At 44.8% G+C, this 26,120-nt stretch overlaps 1 protein-coding gene across 1 annotated transcript in view; it reads left to right on the forward strand.

Moving 5' to 3' along the window:
* Positions 1-4,189: 4,189 nt before the first annotated feature.
* Ninj2 (ninjurin 2) overlaps positions 4,190-26,120 on the forward strand; it is a 106,804-nt gene continuing 84,873 nt past the window's right edge. The window contains exon 1 of the mRNA XM_028761147.1: positions 4,190-4,352. Coding sequence (XP_028616980.1) covers positions 4,320-4,352 — 33 coding nt within the window. The 5' untranslated portion in view covers positions 4,190-4,319. The remainder of the gene's footprint in view (positions 4,353-26,120) is intronic.

Below are 26,120 nucleotides of genomic sequence, written 5' to 3' on the forward strand. Positions count from 1 at the left end.
TGAGTCACAGCTAAAATCCCCTGCTCTGAATTTGAAAGAAGGGAAATTTTGTAGCAATGAAGAACGCCCAGGGTCTCATGGGGCACTCCAGAGGGCTGTGTGCCTGAGCTGCTATTAATGTCAAATCAGACTTTAGACAGAAAAACCTCACTGGCCATCGTATTTAAATGATGCTATTTAACTATTTAAACTAACTATTTAAACGTAACTATTTAAACCAGAGGAAGTGGGTCACACTGTAATCCTAGCACCTGGAAGGCTGAGGCAAGAGGATCATTTTACGTTCAAGACCAGCCTGGGCTATATAACAAAACCTTTTTTTTGAAAGAGGGTCTCCTTTTATAACAGGCTAGACTTGAATGTGTGTTCTTCTTGTTTCACCCTCTCAAGCTGCTGTTTACAAGCTGCAGCCTCTGTGCCCAGCCTGGCTTACAATTCTTCCATGTCACATTTTAAGAATAATTTTTAAAGACACTAATTTTGTTTTTGTTTGTTTGCTTTTTTTTTTTTTTTTTTTTTTTGAGACAGGGTTTCTCTGTGTAATCCTGGCTGTCCTGGAACTCCCTCTGTAGACAAGACTGTTCTCAAACTCAGAGATCCACCTGCCTCTGCTTCCCTAGTGCTGGGATTAAAGGCCTATGGCCACCACTGCCTGGCTAAATACACTGAATTTTAATTAATTAAGAAGCAAGAGAAAAAAAAAAAAGCCGGGCGGTGGTGGCGCACGCCTTTAATCCCAGCACTTGGGAGGCAGAGGCAGGCGGATTTCTAAGTTCGAGAGTTCTAGCTTAGCCTGGTCTACAGAGTGAGTTCCAGGACAGCCAGGGCTACACAGAGAAACCCTGTCTCGAAAAACCAAAAAAAAAAAGAAGCAAGAGTAACCAGGAGAAGCTAGGCAGAGTGGTACACTTGTAATTTGGGTAATTGAGATGGGGGGAGGGAAACGGTGTCAAGAGCCCAGGAAACCCTGTCTCAAAAACCAAATAAGTGAAATTACAGTATCTTCTTGTTTTTCATTTGTTTGGGAAAAGGTCTCCTTACATAGTTTGGTTGTCCTAGAACTCATTCTGTAGACCAGGTTGGCCTCAAACTCACAGCCAGCCACCTGCCTCTGCCTTCCAAGGGCTGAGTGCATGGAGGTATGCACCACCATGACCTGCAGAATCTTTTTTTTTTTTAATTTTACATTTTTTAAGTCTAAAATATCCTGAGTTCAAAAATTACCTCAGCCTCGGCCAAGCAGGGACTAGAGGTGTGTACCAGCATGCCATGCAAAGGGAAATTCTTATTGTCTTCTGTAATTCTGCCACTTTACCACCATATTTAAGACTCCCACTTCATAATTGCTTTGAGTTGGTGTGAGGTAAATTCAAGTGTGTTCAAACAAAAACCTTCCCCAAGAGTTTCCCTAAAAATCTTGAACTTCACCCTACAAAAATCACCCTAGCAGTAAAAAAAGATGAAACTTTTCCCACGTGGGATGAGTTCAGTCCCTACAGCCAAATGTTAGAAGTCCCGTTCACAACAAGTCTCAGGACCATCCTTTACAAGGGGGAATGTCCCCAGTGTCACATAGTGTCAGCTCATGAGAGATCAGCAGTAATCACACCTGTGAAAATTAGACTTGAAAGATGTTTCTATTTAAGTTTTTGGCACAGGGCTCAGCAGACAACAATTTGTGGGGCCACACCTGGTCTTGGTTTTATAATGTCTGACCACCTGTTTTTGTTGATAAAGTTTTATTGGAATGCTACCACCGTCATTCACTTACACACTGTGTATGGCTGCTTTTGTACAATAACATCAGGGCTGAGTGGGTGTGACAAAAGCCATATGCTCTACAAAGGCCAAAAAAATATTTACTCTCTGGCCTCTTACAGAAAAAGTAGGATGACCCCTGGTGTAGGGTCACTGTGTGACAGAGAGATAAAAACACTTTCCAAATCCTGCTTCTTGTTTACCTCCGTATGACGCTTATGAGACAGGGTATGGTTCAAATCCAGGGCTTGGCAACCTGACCAGGTTCCTAACCAATCACAGCTGTTTCCTCTTAAAGCCAATGTACTTGTTACTAAGGAAATTTCTTTGGAAATATATTCAGGTGCTTTTTCTCTTTTGTATTTTCTTCTGGTTTCCTCTCTACCCAGCCAGATACATCTAAAGAGTTAAGAGATAATGGGAATTGCCACAACAGGAAGGCAGAGGGCGAGGAAATGGTTAATATTTTGTTTCTGATCCACCAAATAAAAAGTTCTAGCTTTTAAAATTCTATAATATCAAGAATAGCCATCTGCTAAATTAAAAGGAAAAGTTCTGGTAAGACAGGTTTCTTAAACACTGTTATTTATTCTATAATTAAAACTTTTATTTTTTAATACACACACACACACCACAGCTTGGAGGAACTGCTTCTCTCCTCCACTATGTGGCTGTCTATCAGGGGTCGAACGTGGGTCGTCATGCTTGATTGTAGAATCCTGTATCCTCTGAACCATCCACTTTACTTGTTCCAAGACAATATCTTTGATAGGTTTTATTGCTAAAGAGGATATTCAAGTTTCTCTGTCTCTCCTCTTGAGTTACTATCCTAGACGTCCACAGATGATGAGACAAAAGACAAAAGAGCTGAGTTTCCCTTTCTCATCCTCAATTATGAGGAAAACGAGAAAGGCAGAGAAAAGGAGAGCAGGCATTGGGAGTGCGGATGTCTCTCCTCTTTAAACCAAATGTGTGCCTTATCTAGATCCTGATTTCTGGGGTTCGAATCTTCGGTCAATCTTGAGCACCTGCTTGGCCTCCTGTGCTTCTATTTCTTCTGCTATAAAACAGTGGTAAGAATGGAAATACATTTCCAGAATGATTACGAAAAGTAAGCAGGGTATGCTAAGCATTGAGGGCAGTGCTTATCAGACAGAGTAGTGAAATGCTCACCACAGCCCATATGTTGAAGGTGTGGTCATCACGGTGCTATTGGGGAGCAATGGGGGTGAGAGCCAGTGGGAGGAAGCTAGGTTATGGGGGGGCTGCCCTTGAAGGAATATTAGAACCCTTCCCTCCCTCTCCTTTTTTCCGTTCACTCCCTGTTGCCAGGAGGTAAACAGACTTCCTTTATAACACATTCTTAGGTGATTTTGGATCACTGCTACAGACTCCAAAGAGTAGGACCTGCCAACCACGAACTGAAATCTCGGAACCCATGAACCAAAAGTTGATTGTCTGTCCCAAGTATGTTGTCACAGTGACAGAAAGCTGACTGACACATATATAACTGTGGGAGGTAGGGTATGATGGGTAATCTTGTTCACTTGACATAATTCTCATACATCTTCTCTCTCTCTCTCTCTCTCTCTCTCTCTCTCTCTCTCTCTCTCTCTCTCTCTCTCTCTCTCTCCTCTTTTCCCACATGAGCATAAATACACGGCTCTGCCCTGCCCCCTTCCCACCTCCCATTACCCTGAGTGGAAATTCTCCCTGGCAGCCGGCGTCTGGCACACTCACAGGCTCCCACCACAGCAGTTTGGGTCTAAAACAGGTCTAGGAACAAGACAGAAGTGTTTTAGGCTCTAAGGTAAACAGGAAGAATAATCAGTTTCCAAAAAAAGTCTGGTTGTCATAGCTCTCTTTTAGAAGTGAGGGAAACGCAACTGTCCTGGTGAAGTGGATTTGAAGGTGCAGTGTTCCCTGCGTTCTCACAGTTCTGTCCCCCTCTCACGTCAGAGAGAAGTCCAAGGTATCAATTTATATTACTTACCTTGTAGCTTTGCATCCTACCAGGTAAGCTACTCCCTACTGGTAGGCTACTCCTTCCTCTCTCCCACTCTTAGGAACCGAGGGCACAAACAGAACAAAGGAGACAAAGGGAGACACTTCTGAAACTCGTGTCTTGGGATTTGGGTTGAAGCCATCCCATGATTGGTGACGGGAGACTCTACTCTGAGCAACTAGTGTGCTGTGTGAAAACTTCGTTAGAGCTGTTCTCCAATTTCCTTGGTAAACATACAAAATTACTTTTTCAGTAGTAAACCTTACTGCCTCAAAGCAGGGGCCGTCTCCTCAGATGGCCTGGCTGGGACTAGAGGGACAACTCAAAAGGCCACCTATCAATATGCCTCATGCAGGGCAGACACTTGCCCACATGTGCGCCTCCCCCAGGGGCTGAGGCCAAGCCAAGCATCCCGCATCAGCCGATGAATAGCTGGTCTGTCTTGCAGGCGCGCTGTCTCCCACCTCAGAAGAGCCATAAGCACAGACTGCCCAGCTGAAAAGCCCACGCAAACTACAGCCGCTCGGAGGGCGGTAAGTGGCCCCAGGGCGGCAAGATGGAGTCAGACCGAGAAATCATCCACCTTCAAGTAAGTTCTGTGGGGGAGCCAAGAGCAGGGGGGAACCTTGGAGCGGTTGTGAAGGCTGCATTCGGTACTTGATAGCCACCCTCCCCACCTCTACTCTCTCTCTTCCTCACCCCCTTCTCTGAGCGCCACTTTGCTCTTTAGCCCGTTTCAGGCAGTTTCCTTGGGCTGGTTCCTTACATGTCTTTAGATACATGAAAAGTGGATTGTATCGATTCCTTTCAGCCTCTGCTTCCTCTAGTCAAAGAGCTAATAAGATCTGTATTATTAGAAAATGATTTCATATTTTGTGCAGTGCTTTCCCCAAAACCCTGGGACAATGATTACTACATGAGAGCTGCCCAGCTGTCTGTCCTCTTAGCGACAAGAAAATATAAAGCTGGAGTGTTAGAGAGAGGGAGAGAGGCAGGTGGCCAACTCTGTATTCTCATAGGTTGGAAAAACCTAAACTTTTTTGAGACCTGAGTCTATAAGGCTCTCTTGTGTGGGACAGAGTGTCTCTCTCATTCAGACAGAGGCAGCGTGAGGTAGGCAACCATGTACTAGGGAGAGGCAGTCAGGTGTCCTACCCTTGATGCTACAGGCTTGGAAGGCACTAGAGGAAATGGAAGGTTCTAGCAAGGGCAGAGAGCCAATCAGGCAGAGTAGCATCAGCTGGAAGTTGTGTAACTTTTCCAAGAGTCAGACAATTAAACAGCAGAAAAGGACTTATTTTTTTAAAAATTCTTTTTAGATTTATTTTGGTGTTTCTGAGTATTTTGCCTGTTTATATGTATGTGCATATGTTTATATGTATGTCCACAAGCACCCCATGCATGCTTGGTGCTTGTGGACATCAGAGAATGGTGTTGGAGTTTTAGGAACTGGAATTACTGATGGCCATGAACCACCTTGTGGTTGCTGGGAACGGATGGGAACTGAACCCAGATCCATTGCAAGAGCAGCAAGTGCTCCGAACCCCTGAGCCATCTTTCTAGCCCTCAGAAAAGGTTTTTTAAGATCAAGAATGCTTGATACCAACACATGATCTTTAGGCTAAATACCGAGTTCCTTAACTAGTATATATTGACCAGAGCTGGAGATGCGGTCTGCTTCCTACTCTTGTGGAAGATGTGAGTTTGCCAGTTTGGACACCCAGGGCCTCACACAGGCTCAGACACACGCTGCTCCTCTGCAGCATCCTCAGCCCCTCCACTTTCAGAATGCATTTAGAGCAGGTTTAGGTTCGTAGCACACTTGAAGGAATAGGGAACTCCCCTTAAAAAAAAAATTTTTTTTCTCGGCCTTTGCGCATGCGTAGTACATTCCCTGACTAGACCCGTCCATCCGTTGAAGTGTACAGTGTGCATCAGCACAAGTGCAGTGACCCGTTTCCACAGTTACTTCCCCGCACCCGTCCCGTTTATCCTTCTCAAGCCCTGACAATCACCAATCACATCTCTTTTCCAGTTTTACCTTTTCCAGACTGTCATATCGTTTAGATGAAACAAATTAGACTTTTTAGATTGGCTTCTCTCACTTAGCAATCTAAGATTTCGCCATGTCTTGACAGCTTATTTGTTTGTGTATGTATCCGTCGAAGTTCATTTATGTATGTGGTTATGTGTGCACATGTATGTGAGTGCACATAGAGGGCAGAGGACAATCTATGATGTCATTCCTCTGGTGCTGTTCACTTTTTCTTTGGAACAGGGTCTCTTGTTGGCTAGGCTGGCTGGCCAGTGAGCCTCTGGGGCATGCCTATTTCCATCTCCTCAATGCTGGGATTCTAAGCACACCTCACCACAATAAGGTTTTGCTGTTGTTTTGTTTTTCTTTTCAAAGTGAGTTCTGAGGATTGAACTCAGGTTTTTGGGCTTGCAAGGCAAGCACTTTCCCAGCGGAGCCATCTGAAGACCTAACATATTTCCTTTCAGGGCTGATTAACAGTCGAATGCTTGGATTTACTAGTTTATTCCTTTTCTTCTGTTTTCCTCCCTCCCGACCTCCCCCTCTCATTTATGTGAGTACACTGCAGCTGTCTTCAGACACACTAGAAGAGTGCATGAGATCCCGTTACAGTTGGTTGTGAGCCACCATGTGGTTGCTGGGAATTGAACTCAGGACCTTTGGAAGAGCGGTCAGTGTTCTTAACCACTGAGCCATCTCTCCCGCCTTCCTTTTCTTTTTTTCTTTCCTTGTCCTTTATTCTAGTCTTTCCCATCCCCTCCCCAACTGACCTCCACCCCAGACTTTTCCTTTCTACACAACCCAGGTTGGCCTTAAATGTTGGCAGTCTTTCTGTATAGGCCTTCTAAGTTCTGAGAGGACAGCATGGATCACCACAGCTAACAATTCATTTACTTTAGAGATTTTCATCAGCCTACACAACACATACACACACACACACACACACACACACACACACACACTGGCTCCCTTCCTCTTTTTATTTATTTGTGGGCTCCATACTGTCCCACTGATCTATTCTTTTGCCAATGGCATATTGTCTCCCTCTCTATAGATTTATATAAGTGACTCTTACGTTTTCTTGATATAATAAGTCTCCTTCTTGTTTTCTTCCAACACTGTATAACTAGCTGTTCTAGACCTGGGCGTTTACCTCTGCGTACACACTGTAGCCATATTGCTGATAGCCAGAGATTTATTTTGATTGGGATTGTTGTTAATCTGTTGATCATACTGAGAAAAACTGACATCTTCACAACAATGAATTCATCTTCCTGTGTGGATTCTGATTTCCATCAGCTGGACACAGTAGCAAATAACTGAGGTCAGCCTGGGGCAAAAGACACACCCTGTCTGAAAAACAAAGCAAAGGCTGTGAATTAGCTTAGTGGCCATACTTTCATCTAGCATGTGTAAGGCCCTAAGCTCAGTGGTTAGCACCAGGAAGAGAGGAAAACTGAGCAGGAGAAATGGCTTCATGGGTAAAGAACTTGCTGTACAAGGGTGAAGACCTGAGTTCAAATCCCTAGACTCCACAGAAAGGCAGTCATGGTAGAATCTGCTCTCCTAGTGCTTCTATGGTGGGGCGAGAGACAGAGACAAACTCGTCCCTGGAAGTTCATGGGTTAGCTAGCCTCATGTGCAGCATGAGATCCAGGCAGCAGCAGAGATCCAGCTTCAAATAAGGTAAAAGGTGAAAATCCAAATTCAAGGGTGTCTTCTGAACACACGTGTGCTATATAACACACACATGTGCGCGCGCACACACACATACACAGAGAAAGAGACAGAGAGACAGAAATTTCTGCCTTGTTGACTTCTATGCTGTACTTTTTTTCTTTGGTTTTTAGAGACAGGGTTTCTCTGTGTAGCCCTGGCTGTCCTGGAACTCTGTAGACCAGGCTAGCCTTGAACTCAGAAATCCGCCTGCCTCTGCCTCCCAAGTGCTGGGATTAAAGGCGTGCGCCACCACTGCCCGGCTGCTGTACTTTTTTTATTACTCTTTTTTCAGCTTACATTCATTTAATTGCTCTTTTTTTTTTTAAATTTAATTAGGGAGTTTGTCGTTTGCTTTTTTGCTTTGTTTTGTTAAGACAGGTCTCATAGCTCAGACGGTCAGCAGTCTCACTGTGTACCTAAGGCTTGAACTCCTGATCTTCCTGGTTCCTGAATGTTTTGTTTTACTGCGCGTGCACATGCATGCGTGTGTGTGTGTGTGTGTGTGTGTGTGTGTGTATGTGTGTGTGTGCACACACGCGCGTGCATGTGTGTTCGTGTTCAACAGGGTCTTACTGAGATTACCTTGAGCTTCCTGTCTTCCTGTCTTAGCTTCCCACAGCCCAGGCTTCAGGGAGTTTGTCGTTGAGAATCACTTGCTCTTTTTCACCTTTCCTAATTTAGAATTGTAGATTACTGGTTCTCGATGTTTCTCCTTTTCTAGAATCCACATTTAGTGCTCTAATTTTCCCCTCTGAACACTGACTTTTCGACGTCCCAGAAATTGTGATCAATTTTGTCTTATTTCATTTAGTTCAAAATACTTTAAATCTCTGAGAATGTCCTCATTTTGAATACATTTTCCAAAAGTGGGCTGTATAATCTCCAATTTCTGGACTTTTCTGGAATTTCTGTAACTGATTTCCAGTCTGTTTTCACTTTGGTTTAGTAACAGGCATCACAGGATTTCTGTTTTTGTTTTTTGATTTTGTTTGGTTTGTTTTATGACAAGGTCTCTCTGCATAGCCCTGTTGGTCCTGGAACTCACCCTGTTGGCCAGGTTGGCTTCAAACTCAGAGAGATCCACCTGCCTCTGCCTCCCCAGTGCTTAGACTAAAGACATGTGCCACTATGCCTGACCTATGATTTCTATTTTCAAATAATTATTAAGATGTACTTTATAGCTCAGAATGTGACCTATCTTGGTGAGTGCTTCATGGGACCCTGAGCAGAGAATGTAATTCTGCTGTTGTGGGCCGGGCGGTGTTGGCACACACCTTTAATCCCAGCACTTGGGAGGCAGAGGCAGACATGAGTTCGAGGCCAGCCTGATCTACAGAGTGAGTTCTAGGACAGCCAGGGCTACACAGAGAAACCCTATCTCAAAAAACAAACAAACAAAAAAAATTCTGCTGTTGTGATGAAGTCATCAGTAGACGTCATTTCTATCCAGCTGCTGCTGCTGGTGGGTTTAACTACACCTACCTATTTCAAGCTCCCCGCTGAATATGCTCGTTTTTGAAAGAGGACTTGCGGGTCTCTATTATAATCTGAGTGCCATCTACTTTCCTTTGGATCTCTGTAAGTTTTGCTTCACATAGTTTAATGCATATAAAGGGGTGTTTTACTCACTGGGCCTAGTGGCCTAGGCCTACTCAGGACAATGAAGTCACTTCTCAGGCCATCTGCCTTGCTTTTTGAGATAAGGTCTCTCGATGGTCTGGGGCTCACCACATTGGCTAGGGCGGTTGGCCAGGAGGATATGCTACTGTTTCCTCTCCAGTGCTGGACTGTCAGTGTGCCACCGCCGTCAGCTTTTAAAGTGCATTCTGGGAATTGAACACAAGTCTTCATCTTTGTACAAGAGCTTTACTGACTAAGCCACCCCTCCAGTCTTTGTCTTTTAAGTGATGCAATTAGACTATTGATATTAAAAGTGATTTTTAAAAAGTGAGGTCAAGAGGTGATGGCACATATCTTTAATCCCAGCACTTGGGAGTCAGAGGTAGGTGAATCTCTGAGTTCGAGGCCAGCCTGATCTACAGAATGAATTCCAGGACAGCTAGAGCTACACAGAGAAACCTTCCCTCAAACCTGCCCACCCACCAAATTTTTTGAAAAATAATAAAAATGAAGTTTTCACTTTGCCTTCATTTATTTCTTTGGAGTCATTACATTTGTATATATATTTATTTTTCTTCTCATCATGCTGTAATCAAACCAAGGATCTTGCAAGTACTGTAGATCTGAGTCCTCAGGCCCTCGACTTTCTTTCAATAGATTGGAGCTTTGGGACTATTTTATTTTCTTTTTCTTCTAAGTAACTTTTTTTGTTTGTTTGTTTTTGTTTGAGACAGGGTTTCTCTGTATAGCCCTGGCTGTCTTGGAACTCACTCTGTAGACCAGGCTGGCCTCGAACTCAGAAATCCGCCTGCCTCTGCCTCCCAAGTGCTGGGATTAAAGGAGTTCGCCACCACTGCCCAGCTAGTAACTTTTAACATTGTTTGAAGTCAAGTCTACTGCAACAAAATCCCTCAGTTTTGTGTATCTGAGATCTGAGACAGCGTCTTTTTCTTGGGCCTTGCCTATGCTAGCCAAGTGCTCTCTCAGTGAGTTAAACCACTTGACTCCTCCCCTTTTTATATTAAACCCTTAATTAAACTTCTGTACTCATTCTTCAAAGAGATCGCAGAAATTATGGCATTCAGAAGTAAAACCCAGTATACTCCTCAGGAGGAAAACTGTCTCAGGTTCAGCAATAAGAAGGTATTTCTATGCACACTCATCAGCTGATTCAAATTTGGTTTCTGCTGACATTGAGTGGAACACCCAGGACGATTTATTGCTCTGTAACCTGCTTCCTCGCCTTTTTAGTAATTGACTGATAATCATCGTCTTGACTCTTAGCTGCTATGAATTCTTTCATCGAAAGATTATCCTGTTCATGGTGTTGCTGGGAAGCTGAGACTGTGCAGTACTTTCTTGCTTTCAGCATTACATACTCTGTTTAGCTTCTCCATTGTGATCTTTTCCTTCCTTCCTTCCTCCCTTCCTCCCTCCCTTCCTTCCTTCCTCCCTCCCTCCCTCTTTCTTTCTTTCTCTCTCTCTCTCTTTCTTTCTTTCTTTCTTTCTTTCTTCCTTTCTTGTTTAAGACAAGGTCTCACATATCTTAAAGCTAGCCTAAAGTTCCCTATGTAGCTGAGGATGACCTGGACCTTCTGCACACACACACACACACACACACACCCTTCTTGAGGGGTAGGACTAGAGGTGAGCACCACCACATCCACTTTTATGTGGTGCTAGGGAACCTGGGGTTCTATGCATGCTAGGCAAGCACTTTACCATCTGATTTATACCTCCAGCATAGCCACTGGGTTCTTTTTGGTTTTTCAAGACAGGGTCTCTCTGTGTAGCCCTGGCTGTCCTGGAGCTCACTCTGTAGACCAGGCTGGCCTCAAACTCAGAAATCCGCCTGCCTCTGCCCCCCAAGTGCTGGGATTAAAGGAGTGCGCATCACCACTGCCCAGCGCCACTGGGTTCTTAAAACATTTCTGTCAGCTGTTAAAGCTGTTTTTTTGCTGGCATATTTCTTTTTTCCGTTCTAACAAATCACACATCTCAAATCTGGTGTCATTTGCATATTTAGAGAATGTTCACCCTCGTTCATCTTGCTTTCCAAAAGTTCTGTTTCCTGTACGATGGAATATAGACACTGACTGGAGTCAAATTCCTACTTATAGTTTATATATTCATTTTTGGTGGACTTAAAATTAAGGTCATCCTGTATAATGTTTATTTTTTAAGGTTTTTTATTTATTTTATATGTATGAATGTTTTATATGCATGTATGTATACCATATTCATGCCTGGTGTCCAGGGTTTAGACGAGGGTATCAAGTCCCATGTAACTGGAGTTACAGACAGATGGCTGTGAGCTGCCTTGTGGGTGCTGGGGACTGAACCCCAGTCTTCTGCAAAAAGCAGCAAGTGCTCTTAACCATACAGCCATCTCTCCAGGGCCACCCTGTATCATCTTTAGCTAGTGTGGTCTATGGGAGAAGATCTCTGCCTTAAGCAGCAGATATTGATGGTTGGTTTCTCTAGAGCCTTGTGTTTCAGGCCTTGACTCAGAGTTTCCTCAAGTCTCTAGAAAAATGTCTTTATTTTCTTCCTTTCTTTTTAAATTTCTTACTCACTTCACTGTGGCAATCCTCTAAATCCATGTCAAAGTGTCTAGTTTCTTCACTGATCTTAGATTTCTTGTGTTTGTTGACCCTCTCTCCATGTGGGCTGTTTCTTGGTTCTTTTGAAACCGGCTTCATTAATGTTCCCTCCTTATGCATTGTCTTCTGGGTCACTTGATCTTGATGGCACTCTCTCAACCAGGAAAGCCTTTCACACAGCAGCATGGCCTCCTACAGTACTCAGGAGCTTGCTAGCCCAGGTTCTATAGCTGCCTAGCTTCCTGAGGGAAGCTAGTTGAATCTAATTCCTTCAACAGGTTGTGGTCATTACTGATACTTAACTTGTTTCTCGGGACACACATTTTTTTGATAATGCAATTGGCTTATTTTTTTGTTGTATACTTTATTCTTCTATAATTGTAATTTTTTCATTTGTCATTCAGAACATGAGAGTATGACATCATACTTTGTGTTTCTCAGCCATTTGAAGCTTTATTCATATTTAATCATTCACTATTGATTAAATTGCTTGATTCACTATTGATTGATTATTGATTGTTGGTGTTAAGCTTATTTATACTAACATGTTGTAGTCTGCTGGTTATTTCTGAAACCTTCATTACTTTTAAAGTTTATTTATTATTATCATATGTGTGTGCATGCATGATGTGTGTACACGAGCACACATACCGTGGTGTATGTGTGCAGATCACGGGACAGCTCTGTGGAATTGGTTTTCTCCATTGCCCTTACCTGGGCTGCAGGAATTGAATTCTTCTAGTGGCTGAGCTTCTGAAGCAAGTCCCTTTCCCTACTGAGCTGTCTTCATGATCTCACAGTCTCACTTCAACAGGTTTGCCTGTGTGCCATGGTGACTTTGGATAGCTTTCAGGAGTCACTTCTCTTCCATTTTTTAGGTCTCAGGGATCAAACTCAGGTCATCAGCCTTGGTGCCAAGAGCCTTTACCCACTGACCATCTCTGCTCTTTTGAGTACCTTAAATATTTTATTGTACTGTCCTCTTTTGGGAATCATCATCTTTAATTTTCTGAAACCTTTTTCTCCTCTTGCCTAGAATTCTCTGTTTCCTGGGTCTATGATCTGTTAGTGTCGGAGGGCCACTTGAGGGATTATTCAGTCAGCTTTGACTTGACTATTTCTCCTGTCCCTTCCTTTTTCCTCAGATGCTCGTCCACATCTGCAGCACAGTCTTTAACTATTCTGGCCATCTGTTTCTGTTCTTTGCTTTCAGTTTGGAGCATTTTTTTAGACATACATCCTCAAGCTCAGAAATCCTTTCCTCAGCCATGTCACCCACACGGAAGCCTGTCAATGGCCGTCTGTGTTTCTGTCCTGAGCTTGACATCTCTAGTGTTTCTTCTTGATCATTTCCCCCCCGCATTTTTTTTTTGTTTTTTTTTTTTTTTGTTTTTCAAGACAGGGTTTCTCTGTGTAGCCCTGGCTGTCCTAGAACTCACACTGTAGACCAGGCTGGCCTCAAACTCAGAAATCTGCCTGCCTCTGCCTCCCAAGTGCTAGAAATAAAGGCGTGCACCACCACCGCCCGGCTTTCCCCTCATTTTTTAAAGTGTGTGTGTGTGTGTGTCCATGCGTACACACACATGCTGTAAAATTTTATTTTATACACTCTTGATAATTTGTGTTATTTTTTTCTCATGTAATAAGACATTATCTCCAGGTATTCTAAGCTTATATCTTTTATTTCCTTTTTGGTGCTGGGGAGGAAACCTGAGGCCTTGAACCTGCTAGGCCAGCACCTTAACCCTGAGCCATGCCCCCAGCCCTTTCTTGGATTTCTTCTGTCTTGGCTTTACTCTCACTCAGTCTTCACTTACTCTCTGTCTGTTTTAGAGTCTTTAGCACAGCTCAGAGTTTAACTCCCCTGCCATGTCTGATTCTGGTGTCTTATTCAATCTCGTTAACCCATGCCTTTATAAACTCTTGATATGTAGATATGATGTATCAGGCAAAAAGAGTGTTGTAAATGGATATTGTTGTGGTGACGTATGATAGGCATCAGGGGGGTTGGTGGTCCTCGATGATGGGCCTTCCTGAGTCTCTGTGAACTTCAGAAGTTCTCATCAACCCTCCCTGACTTCTTACATGGGACAAAATGGCCAGTGTGCACTTCAGTGGGTATTTTCTCTGCTTGGGTCAGCTAGGCTGTCATAAAAAGCATAGGCTGTGGTTAATAACATCTCTTGAGAGCAAATTCTCTGTTATTTCAAGTGGTTTTTGTTCCCATTCCCTCTGCAGGAGGGGGTTTTCTTACAGCATTTACTCTGAGTGCTTTGTGGGGCTCCTAGAGATAAAACACACAAAGCATTTTCCTCACCCATTGCTGTGGGCTCCTGGCATTGTGACTCTGAGACATATCCTCTCTGCCTCCATCCAGCTCTGCACCTGCTGCAGTTAGCCCCACCCCACCCCAGAGTCTGCTCTGCTTGGTCATAACACCCTGTGTTCATCTGCCTGCCCCTCCAGCTTGAGGGGTTTGCTTTCCCCATTTGCCCACCTCTCTTTCAGAGCCAAGAAGAGATGTCGACTCTTCAGCCATGTAACTATTGCTTGTTCCATCAGAGTGATATCTTTCAACCTTCATGTAGGCAAAACCAGAAACTGGAGTCTCCTCTGTTTTCAAGTGGGAGCTCCAGAAAGCAAGTTGGGAATATGCCTGAAGAGACTCTAATGTGCTGGGTGGTAGTGGTACATACCTTTGGTCCCAGCACTTGGGAGGCAGAGGGAGGCAGATCTCTGAGTTCAAAGGGCAGCCTGGTTTATAAAAGTGAGTTCTAGGACAGCCAGGACTACACAGAAATATCCTGCCTCAAGACACCAAAACAAAAACCAAACAACAACAACAATAACACAGAGAGAGAGAGAGAGAGAGAGAGAGAGAGAGAGACAGAGAGACAGAGAGACAGAGAGAGAAAGGGAGAGGTTGAGATGTTTCTAGTTTCTAGGTTTGGTCTAAGAATATAATAGTTGCTCAGATATGCAAGGATGTTGATTGAGATTTATAGGAGTAAATAAATAGTTAAATATAGATTGTTGCAGCTATGAGTAGATATTTTTAAAAGATTTTTGAAGAATACTTAAATGAATACTGTTTTAGTTTGGTTTCTGTTGCTGTGATAAACACCATGGATAGAAGGATCTTGGGGAAGGAAGGCTTAAGGCCTACAGTCCGTGGTTGAGGAAAGCCAAAGCAGAGTCTCAAGACAGGAGCTTGAAGCAGAAACCACAGAACTAGACTTACCGGTTTCCATCCAGGTTGACATTCAGCTACCCTTCTTATCCAACCCAAGACCATCGTGGACTGAGCCCTCCCAACCAACCAACAGTCAAGAAGATGCCTCACAGGCGTTCAGATGGAGGCAACTCTCAGTTGATGGTTCCTCTTCCTACATATGTCAAGTTAACAACCAAGATTATCCATCACAAATACCAAAAAGCTAATTTTTTAAATTAGCACATTAAGAAAAAAAAAAGGACATAGTACTGGATAAACATTTAATCTTGAATGCCTTCAAAAACCATGAAAAATAAATATGCATGTCTTAGCATTGGCCAGAAAAATACCAATGTGTTCACTGGCTATTTCTGGACTGTGGGTTTATGAGTGACTCACTTTCTTCTTCTTCTTCTTCTTCTTCTTCTTCTTCTTCTTCTTCTTCTTCTTTTTAACTTTTTATTTCATTTACAAATTTTCTACCAACACATGATTTTACTTAGAACAGAAAATAAAAAGATTTATTTTAAAAGGGTTGGAAAAGCAGGTGCATCCATATATACAAATCAGTAGATCCGTGAATATGGGTCATAGTAACTATATATACATGTACATACAAATGTATTTATTCTGTCTCTGATTATCAGAGAAAATAATCCGTTGACTAATTTTGTGGATAAGAAGCCATTTCTTTTCAATGGCTGTTCCACTTTTTTTAACAGTTGTACACAGCACAACTTTTGCTCGCATGTCTCTGTGTGTGTGTGTGTGTATCCTGTGTGTGTCTGTATGTTTCTTTTAGTGTGCATATATGTAGAGACCAGAGCACGACACTGGATATCTTCTTCAGTTTCTATTATACTTTTAAATTTAAATTTTTATTTTAAATTATATATGTGTGTAGCTATGTCTGTGTGTCTGTTTGTGGGCTTGTACACGTGTGTGCAAATGCCCACAGAGGCCAGAGGTATCAGATCCTCTGGAGCTGGAGCTATAGGTGACTGTGAGGTGCCTCACATGGGTGCTGGGAACTGAATTCAGGTCCTTTGAAGAGCAGCAAGTGCTTTTAACTGCTGAACCTCCTCAGAGACCTTCTACCTTGTTTTTTGATAAAAGATCTCCCACTGAGCCCAGAGCTTACATCTTCGCCTAGACTGGCTCTCTAGCAAGTCTCAGGGTTTCTCCTATCCCCGCCTTTCTATTACGGGGATTACACGATGCACTGGATGCACTGCTGTGGTCAGCCTTTCTGACGAGGGTTCTACGGACTCGAGTCAGGTCCTCAGGCTTGTGTGGCAAGCACTTTACTAACTGAGCCATCTCTCTAGCAGGCAACTCTTGTTTTCTACACATGTGCATGCACATGCACACGCATGCACACACATATACATATGAGTAGGCTCAATGAGTAGCCTTTAGTATACAACCCAAGTCTGCAAACCACTGAGTTTCTTCTACATAGACACCTGCAGAGGGACCACATCGTACTGGAGTAATAAGCCATGAGTGGTTGGCACCTTGATTTTAGTTCAAACTTAAACTTGAGACTTCTAATACTGTGTTTTACTATCACCTAAAGAGAAGTCGCTTGTGGTGGGGATGATGGCTGACCAATAGATGAATGGATAAACCGTGATTATCATCGAAGACCCAACATAGACAGATAGACAAGATTAGATTTCTCCGGACATAGAAACATTTGAGATGGGTTGTTACAAAAGGCAGCTTTCATTGTGTGAGCTTTGAAGAATGAACATGATGTTGAATAGGGTCACGGTGTTCTGTGGTCAGAACTGTGAGCAAAAGCTAGAGGAAGGAAAATGAGGAGCATACCATGGAAGAGTGAGTGCCAGTAATCTGTGGAGAGTGTAGGCTGTGCGAGAGTGGAGGAGAGGTACATAGAAATAGTATCGTAAAGTCAGTTGAGGAGCAGGAGAAATGACTCAGCAGCTAAGAACATGTACGGGTTTTGCAGAGGACCCAGGTTCTGGCTCCCAGGTTCTGGCTCCCGGCACCCACATCAGATGGCTCATAAACAGCTGGAAACCAGACTATGCCGGATCCTATGTCTCCTCGGGCACCCACACTCATGTGCACACACATTTGGATGCAAGCAGACACACAATTTTTGTTGTTGTTGTTGTTATTTTGTTTTGTTTTTCAGGAAATGGTTTCTCTATCCTGGCTGTCCTGGAACTCCCTCTGTAGACCAGGCTGGCCTTGACCGCAGTGATCTGCCTGCTTCTGCCTCCTGAGTGCTGGGACCAAAGGCTTTCACCACTGCTACCTGGATATAATTAAAAACAAAACAAAACAAACAAACAAACAAAACCTGACTGGAAACAATCTTTGAAGACCCAATTTGGTGTCCTGGCCAAGTGCTACTCTGGGTGTCATGTGGGAACCTGGATAAGGGGAGTAGGCTAGGTTGGGAAGGACATAGGCAGCTTTTATTTTTTTCTGCATTACCTTCTAGGACCTCAATCTGAACCTCTTACATTCCTTCCAGGAATATGGTTTCCTTCCTGCTCTTTGGTGTTTTGATACAGGGTCTTGCTGTCTATCTCATGGTTTCAAACATGCCATCCCACCGACTAGGCCTCTGAGTACTGTAGGCTTGTTGCCATCACACCTGACTAAGAGGCAGGAAGCTCAACTGGGCTTTAGAGTCCTCACATATAATCTGTCTCCAATCAGCCACAGCCCTGGGCAGGGTATCTGATGTGCAGGAAACGAACCAACTTGATAAGCAATGTCTTAGTGGCTTGTCTACTCTTTTTTGTGTGGTGCTTGGGATTGAATGCAGGGCTTTGTGTATGTGAAATATATGTTCTATATCTGAGCCCCGTGGCAGTCTGGATACTCTATTTGCCATGAGCAGTGAGAAGCTCTTCCACATCCACATGCAGTCTAATTCTCTTACTGAGAGCGTATCAAAGTTCATCAGCAAACAGGGCAGGAACCTGGAGGCAGGAGTTGATGCAGAGGCCGTGGAGAAGTGCTACTTACTGGCTTACTCCTCATGGCTTGCTCAGCCTGCTTTCTTACAGAACCCAGGACCACCAGCCCAGGGATAGCACCACCCATAATAAGCTAGTCCTCCCACATCAATTACTAATGAAGAAAATGTGCTATAGGTTTGCTCGGTCTTATGGAGGTATTTTCTCAATTCAGGTTTCCTCCTCTCAGGTGACTCTATCTCATAACTAAGAAGCTGAAATTCAGCAAGCTCTAGTTACAAGTGCTCAAAGCTGCAAAGTGGCAGGCTGGGATTCAAACACGGTCCCTGGACAGCACCATCCGTTCACGTAAAGACTATTAGAAATGTCAAACCAGGTGCCAGACATAGTCCCATACTCCTTTAATACCAACACTTAGGAGGCAGAGCTAGGCAGATCTCTGCTAAATTCAGGACCAGCAAGGACTACGAAGTGAGACCCTGTCTCAAACAAACAAAGCAGAAGAAGAAGGAAGAGGAGGAGCAAGGGGAGGAGGAGGAGGAGGAGGAGGAGGAGGAGGAGGAGGAGGAGGGGAAAGAGGAGGAGGAGGAGGAGGGAGAAGAAGAGGAAGAGGAGGAAGAGGAGGAGGAAGAAGAGGAGGAGGAGGAAGAGGAGGAGGAGGAGGAAGAAGAGGAGGAGGAGGAAGAGGAGGAGGAAGAAGAGGAGGAGGAGTAAGAGGAGGAAGAAGAGGAGGAGGAGGAAGAAGAAGAGGAGGAAGAGGAGGAGGAAGAAGAAGAAGAGGAAGAGGAGGAGGAAGAAGAAGAAGAGGAAGAGGAGGAGGAGGAGGAGGAGGAGGAGGAGGAGGAGGAGGAGGAAGAAGAGATGTGGAACCAGAAACCCTGGGAATGTGTTCTAGGCTTTGAACCTCCTAATGGAGATTTTTGCTTTCCCATGGTTTCCATAATCCAAGTTCAAGCATGAACTGAAAATATTAAGTGGAATATTTCAGAAGTTAACAATCCGTATGGTTTTAATTGTGCCCCTTTCTGAGAAGCATAAAGAAACCTTCACTGTGCGACCTGGATTGTCAGTTATCGCTTTGTTCAGCATTTCCCTTCTGCTCATCCTACCCAACCACTAGTTAATACATAACATGTTGGTTACTATATCAGCTACTACAGTGTTGTCATGATTATGTCCGAGGGACCCATGTTTTACATAATAAGAGGATGGAGAGTTCAAGACCAGCCTGGGATATAGAATAGCAAGACTTTCAGTCAGCCACCCACACACGCAAGACCAAAATTAAGGCAGGTAAGGTAATGCACACCCGTCATCCCAGCACTTGGCAAACAGGAGGACTGGAAGTTCAAGACCAGCCTTGCCATGGAGCAGGTTTGAGGCCAGCCAGCATACTTGAAACCCTGTTTCAAAAGCAAACAACACATGGAAGTGTAACAGGGCTTGTGATCTAATGGGTAAATCCCAGTGACAAGACAAGTGGTGACACTGTTTTAACAACCCCCTGGTGACTCTGAGGCACAAGGAGGTTTCAGAAGCTTAAGTGCAGAACTAATTGACTGGGGGGAGGGGGTATGGGAACTTCAAGATTGGCTTCTCTTCTCAGTTGTCTGAAGTGAGCCTACTCAGGCCCTGGATGAAGCAACCCCACCTAGCAACAGACAGAGAGTGGTCCAGTCCACGGCCTGTGTGTGCAGTGGCAGATGCCAGGGAATTAGAGAACACAAAAGACATACATTTAACAAGTCTGAACGTTTTGTTTTAGCACAAGGCACCCCCATCCTGGCACAGAACTTCCCTGCCTGCCGCATACCTGTGGGGATTTACACCCACTTGATGAGAGAGAGCTGGGATTCCTCCAGCCTGGGAATGAGGTGTGTTTGACAAGTCTGCCCCACTGGGGAGATTAAGTAGAATGAAAGACCCAGGTGTAGATGGATATCTCTCTCCCGACACCCAGCACTGCCTCTCAGTTGCTCTGCAAGAGTGAGAGGGGTTGAAAGCAGGAGTGGACCTTCCCATGGGGCATGTGGGAACAGACACCCAAGGGATGGAGGATACTTCCTTCTCCAGAGCAGAGGAACAGAGGGCTTCGTATCCCTGAGTGGTCATGGGGGGGGGGGGGGTTTAATATAATGAAAACAGGAGCCAGGTAGGAAAGCACTACGCCCCTCACAAAAGCAGCCAAGGCTGGACAGGGAAAGCCCCTAGGCTAGACACAGGAAAGAAGACACTGGTCCCCTGTAGAGTTGGGCTCCAGGGCAGCAGATGTGTTTCCTCAGCCTGAAGGTCAGGTTTTTGTCCTTTTGTTCTTGTCCCTTGTCTTAAACCATAAACATAAACTTGGGACACTCTTGTGTGGTCATTGCCAGTGTTCAGTCCTGGTCAGCACACAGCTGCCCTCCACAGCTGGAACCTCTCCAACAGCTGCATTTTCTTAGAAGTGGGACCCCAGCACTGTAACTCCAGCAGGGCTCAGCTAGGGAAAAGGACGTGTTGTAGGGAAGGGGGCTTGGGAGAGTTGTACAGAGGTGGGCAGGATATGGGGAGGTGGGGCAGGTCTTGCTGCCCTGCATAGCCTCCTCTGCCTGGGGTCCCCACAGCCATCTGCCCAGCTGTGGGGTCCTCCCCTGCTCTGTTGTAGACCGCTGGCAGGAAAGCTGGTGAGAAAGGGGTTTGCAAAGGCCGTGACTTGACTGCATTGCCATAGTAGTCTTGGTAACCGAGACCCAGATCTGGACAAGACAGGGTGCTACTCCAGATGATCAGGCCAGAGCCTCCCAGGTCAACAAGGTGGAATATTCCTTCTACAATCCTGGGCTTTCTCTTCTCCACGGAGGAGAAAAATGGAGGTGGGCAGTGTGAGGGTGTCTGAAGGGAGGTAAGTGGGACAGGGTGGGGTAGGAGAACAAAGGAGACACAAGCTTTCGGCCCAGTATGAGCTCAGCGTTGCTGGTGACCTCCCAGGTCACCAGGATAGGAAACATTTTCCTGTAGGCCTTGGCCTACAGGCAGCTGCCCCTGGGAGACCGAGAACGCAGGAAGGAGGAAGAAAGCCGGTTATTTTGTCTCCCATTTTCCATGTGACCTGAAGTATTTTTGCCTCCTCCCATAGAAGCCTACCCTCCCACCCCCAGCATCCTGATGTGACCTACTTATCTGCTCCCTTAGAAGGGAGGCGCTCTGGAAAACATCCCAGACAGGCGTTCCCTCTGAGTCTCCCGACAAGCTCTTTAACAAGGAAAATGCAGAGGCTGTAATACGGGGTGGGGGTGGAGTAGGGATGTCGGGAGGGAAAGGAGGAAAGGTAAATGGAGGCCAGTGGGCCAGAGGAGGGGGCTCCGGGTGCCATTGGTTACCAAGCTCCTTTCCAGCCATTACTGATGGTGTGGACCCAAAGGGACAGAAGCAGTAGGAGAAGAAAAAAAAAAAAAAAGACGGTCCTGGATCTTTTAGGAATTGTCTATACATGGCTCACTGAGCATTTATCTGATCTTTGAGCCTTAGTTTCCTCATCTGTGATGTGGGGACAATTTTTACTTCAGAAAATTGATGAACGTATCCACCCTACCCTCTGTTCCGCTCTACAGACAGCTCGCTGAGGGTCTGGAGCGGCTGTGTGTATCTGACAATGGCTTATTTCTAAATGCATAGTCTATGGCAGGAGCTGTATGTGCACTTTACCCCCTTTAATTCTGTGAGGGACATGTTATGCCTTTTTTTTTTTTTCTCCGAAAAGTTAAGTCGTTTGTGCAAAGTCACAGGACAAGTAGCGGAGATGTGTTTGAATGTCTATCTGGATCACGTGGGCTCTAGTCCTTCCCTAGACTACAACTTTACTGGACTTAATAAGGAAGGATTTAGCAAAGCTGGGCTTGGCTTATGCCGGGTGATCTCAGCATTCGGGAGGCTAAGGCTGGAGGATTGCTACAAATCTAGGGTCAGCCTTGGCAGCAGAGTAGGACTCTGTCTCAAAGCGCGCAGGGGTAGATTTGGCAAAACCCACACTCCCAGGTCTTAAGTAAATTTAGAATGCTGAGTCAGGTTGGTGATGGAGAAATCAAAGAATAATAGGATTGTCTAAATGCTATCGTGTTATGCTAATCTTGGCTCTGATGAAAGATTCCCTTCTGTGTGGAAGGCAGTAACAGAGAACATTTCCTGATTCTGCTGGTGGCTCCCCATGCCCTCAGGAGCACATCCCAACCCCTGCACCATGGCTGCTCGGTTTGTTCTACTTGTTTTGTTTTGTTTTCTTTAAATCAAATGTATTAAAATACACCCATATCACTCACTAAAGAAGAATTTGTATATAAACCCTTTAAAAGAATTTTTAATTTGTTTTTTTTCCCTAATTTTCTAAACATTATTATTTTTAAAACATTACAAATAAATACAAACAACACACACCAAGATTAATTAGCTTTCTTTTTTTGGATTAAAATCTCACAACTGTACGTCAGGCTAGCTTCAAGCTTTCAGCAATCCTCCTGCCTCAGCATCCCAAAACCTGGGATTACAGGCATGTACCACACATTGAAAAATGCATTATTTGAATTTTTTGATTCAGGAATTAATTGCAGTGCTCTGGTCTGGCCTGGGGACATAGCTCAGTGACAGGGTTTTTGCCTAATGTGTGCAAAGCCCATGTTAACATGCAGGCAGCAAGGTTTTTCTTTCAGGTTTCAAGTAGACTTTGGGGAGCTCATAGCTCAAGACTTGTGCACATTTGCCCAGCAGGCAAAATGGCCTAACCCCTATCCACCTCCCCTGCGTGCTAAGCTCCTATAAATACTGGTTCCCCTATCTGGAAAGTTCTCTCTCCTTCTACATCTGGATCCCACCCACTGTTTGCCTCATTGCCCCGCACCCTTTTTTTTTTTTTTTTTTTTTTTTTTGCCCCCATATGGTGCTACTAGGGGATCAAACCCAGAGCCTTGGCATACATTCTGCCACTGACCACATACAGGAGTAACCTTTCAGGGCCCTCATCTATAAAGGAAGCCATAGGGGATTAAGGTTACCTTTCACAGGGTATTAAAGAGACACAGCAGTACACATCCGTGAGAGTGTGCTCTCCACCAGTCTGCCTTTAACAAACTCTTGTCCAGGTGTCAAAGCTGTGTTTGTCTTCTTAGAAAATTGCCTTTTATGTGAGGAACACTCAAGAAATGAAGTTTTGTTTTTTGAGATGGGGGTCTTGCTGTCCTGCCCTGGTTGGGCCAGGGGAGACATTTAGTGCCAAGGTTCCAATCAGAACACAGCCCCTCACTCTGGTAGCATCCTTCTACCACGGGGTAACCAATAGAAAAATGAGTAAAAATGTGGGGTGTAAAGGGGAACTTGAAATGCTCTAGGAGACTTTGGGGCCAAAAGCAAGTATTATAAAGTCTCAGGAATGAGTTGGTATTTCAAAATCCCTCTCCAGAGTGACAAAATGGTCTCTGACATGGGGCTGACCCCATTACCTGAGAGGAAGGGGCTCCAGAAGAGAGATGGCAGAGGAAATCTCCTCTTTTAGTTAATGGCATTAAATAGCTTGTGGACTTTGTGTGTACCTCAGTGGTAGAACACTTATTTGCAGTACCCTGTGTTTACCTTCAGCCTCCAAAGCAAAGATGGCAAAAAAAAGAAAAAAGAAAAAGAAAAAACCAAAAAACAACAACAACCCCCCCACACACAAAACAAAACAAACAACAACAACAATGACAAAGAGTATCTTGTGGAAAGAGGTGGCTCAATGTATACTAACATATCAGGGACTTAAAGTGTGTAACTTCATATCCAAAGGCCGCCTCCCACCCCTTCTGGAAAGTCCTTTAGCTTTGTTTCAGGGAGCTCAATTCGTCCTCGATGACATGACGGCCTCCAAGCAAGCAATGAAGCCTGTGGGGGTTTTCGAATGGGTGCTTTTTTGGTGTCCTAGTATGAAGCTAGAGTTATTGAGGAAAAACCCATGCCTTGTAATCCGGATGCCTGCTAGGTAAGGGCCCTGCCACTGAGGTGTCCACAACTCAGTAGAGCCTTGGTCCTCCTGCAGGCCTAGAACGACTGTACGCACTCCAGAGGGTTCATGTGAGGATTAATGGAGAACGTTTTGTAAGTACAGTCCGGGCCCTGAACGAAGTTCATTCTCCCGTTACCTTGTTCTGAGAGCCGGACAGCAAGCAGCTGCCAGACCTAGGTGTGAAGGCTAGAACTTTGGAAACGACCAGCATTTCTAGTGTCCCTGCAAGTCACACTCTTTTCCTCTTGGTTTGGGACTCTACGAACCAGGCAGAGATATGTGTGTGTGTGTGTGTGTGTGTGTGTGTGTGTGTGTGTGTGTGTGTGTGTGTGTGTGTGTGGTGTGTGACAAGACATGGGGGCGGGCGTAGGGAGACTGGGGACAATTAGGGGTACGGGGAGGTTGGAAGGGGAGCGTTCACACAAGGTCAGCTGACTGAGGCCGCCCGGGCGAGCACTCCCTGGCCCGCCAGCCGAGGGCTCAAGCCGACTGGCTCCTCCTCTCCTCCAGGCTGAAGGCCCCCAGACCCTGCACTGCAATCTCCGGTGTTCAGCCCTGCTTGCAGGGCCCAGTGGGGCTGTTTCAGTTCCTTTTTTTGCAGAAGAGGAGTTCTTGGTTTCCTGCTGAGTTTCCCCCCAAGGGTTCCCTTCCCTTACAGCTACCACAGTCACCTCAGAGTGACAGCTACTGCTTTCTGAAGGCCCGATGTTTTGTTATTGGAATGTTTTGTTTTCTTCTGGTTAGAGAAAATCCAATTTACAGATGAGAAAATTTAAAAGATGAGAGACGTTCGTTTGCTCATGGTCATCTGAGCTTATATAGAGAATACAAGACAAGCTAGCAAGGGATAACAGATGCCACCAGATCTCTGGGTGAGGCCCATGCAGGACCATTTTGAAGCATGATGTTGTTAGGACGTTTTCTACCTCAGCCGTACTAGGGCAGTGCTTATGAATTCTGCTGGAACTTACCAAGAGCAGAGGTAAAAGGTCAAAGGTGTGTGTGGAATTCTTACCTGACTTCCAAGAGAAGCATCCGATTTGGGGTTTATTTCTTTTCCCACCCTCTCTGCCTGCTATAGAGAATACAAGAGCAAGCTATAGTTCAGAGCCTCTGCAGCCAGAACCTTGCTGTAGACCCAGACCACCTGAAGACTTTGGTGGTAGTTTGAAGGCCCAGAAAGCTTGGTGTATGTGCAAGACAAAATTTGGGTTTTCTTGAGATATCAGCTAATGGCTGGTTAATTACTTGAAAACCAGTACAAGCAGATTGTCACATAATTTTATCTCGAGCTGGGCAGTGGCGGCACACATCTTTAATCCCACCACTTAGGAGGCAGAGGCAGGCAGATCTCTGAGTTCGAGAGTTCAAGGCTAGCCTGGTCTACAAAGTGAGTCCCAGGACAGCCAGGGCTACACAGAGAAACCCTGTCTCAAAAAAACCAAAAAAGAAAGAAAGAAAAAAAAAAACCACCAAGGGACTAAGAGATGGCTCAACAGTTAAGAACACTTGTTATTCTCCCAGAGGACCTGGGTTTGATTCCTAACACCCACATGGTGGCTCTTAACCATCTGCAACTCCAGTTCTAGGGGATCTCATGAGTACTTCTAGGCACTGGGCATATGCATGATACACAAACATACAAGCAGGCAAAACACTCAAATTGAGTAAGTCTGAAAGAAAGAAAGAAAGAAAGAAAGAAAGAAAGAAAGAAAGAAAGAAAGAAAGAAAGAGAAAGAGAGAAAGAGAGAGAGGAAGGAAGGAATGAAGGAAGGAAGGAAGGAAGGAAGAAAGAAAGAAAGAAAGAAAGAAAGAAAGAAAGAAAGAAAGAAAGAAAGAAAGAAAGGAAGGAAGGAAGAAAGAGCTAAAAAGAAAAGGGAATCACCAGGCACCCAGGTGAATTAAGGACCACACTGGAGACCCAAGGCTTCAGGGTCTTGCAAGGGAGGGAAGATGTAGTGGAAAAGTTACACTTTTCTTGGGCCAGAAGCCTTGATTCTCCTTTTTTTTAAAAAAAAAAAAAAATGTCAGTTTATCTGCGTATGATGGGTGCACATGCCTGCAACCCCAGCCAGCACCCCAGGAACAGAGACAAGCAGATTCCTGAGTCTTCCTGGTCAGCCTGGTCTATATAGCAAGTTCCAGGGCAGGGATGCATAGAGATCCTGTCTGAAAAAATACAAACACACAGACCAAGTG

Source organism: Grammomys surdaster, unplaced genomic scaffold (assembly GCF_004785775.1).
Source record: "Grammomys surdaster isolate TR1022 unplaced genomic scaffold, NIH_TR_1.0 126660, whole genome shotgun sequence".
Classification (NCBI taxonomy): domain Eukaryota; kingdom Metazoa; phylum Chordata; class Mammalia; order Rodentia; family Muridae; genus Grammomys; species Grammomys surdaster.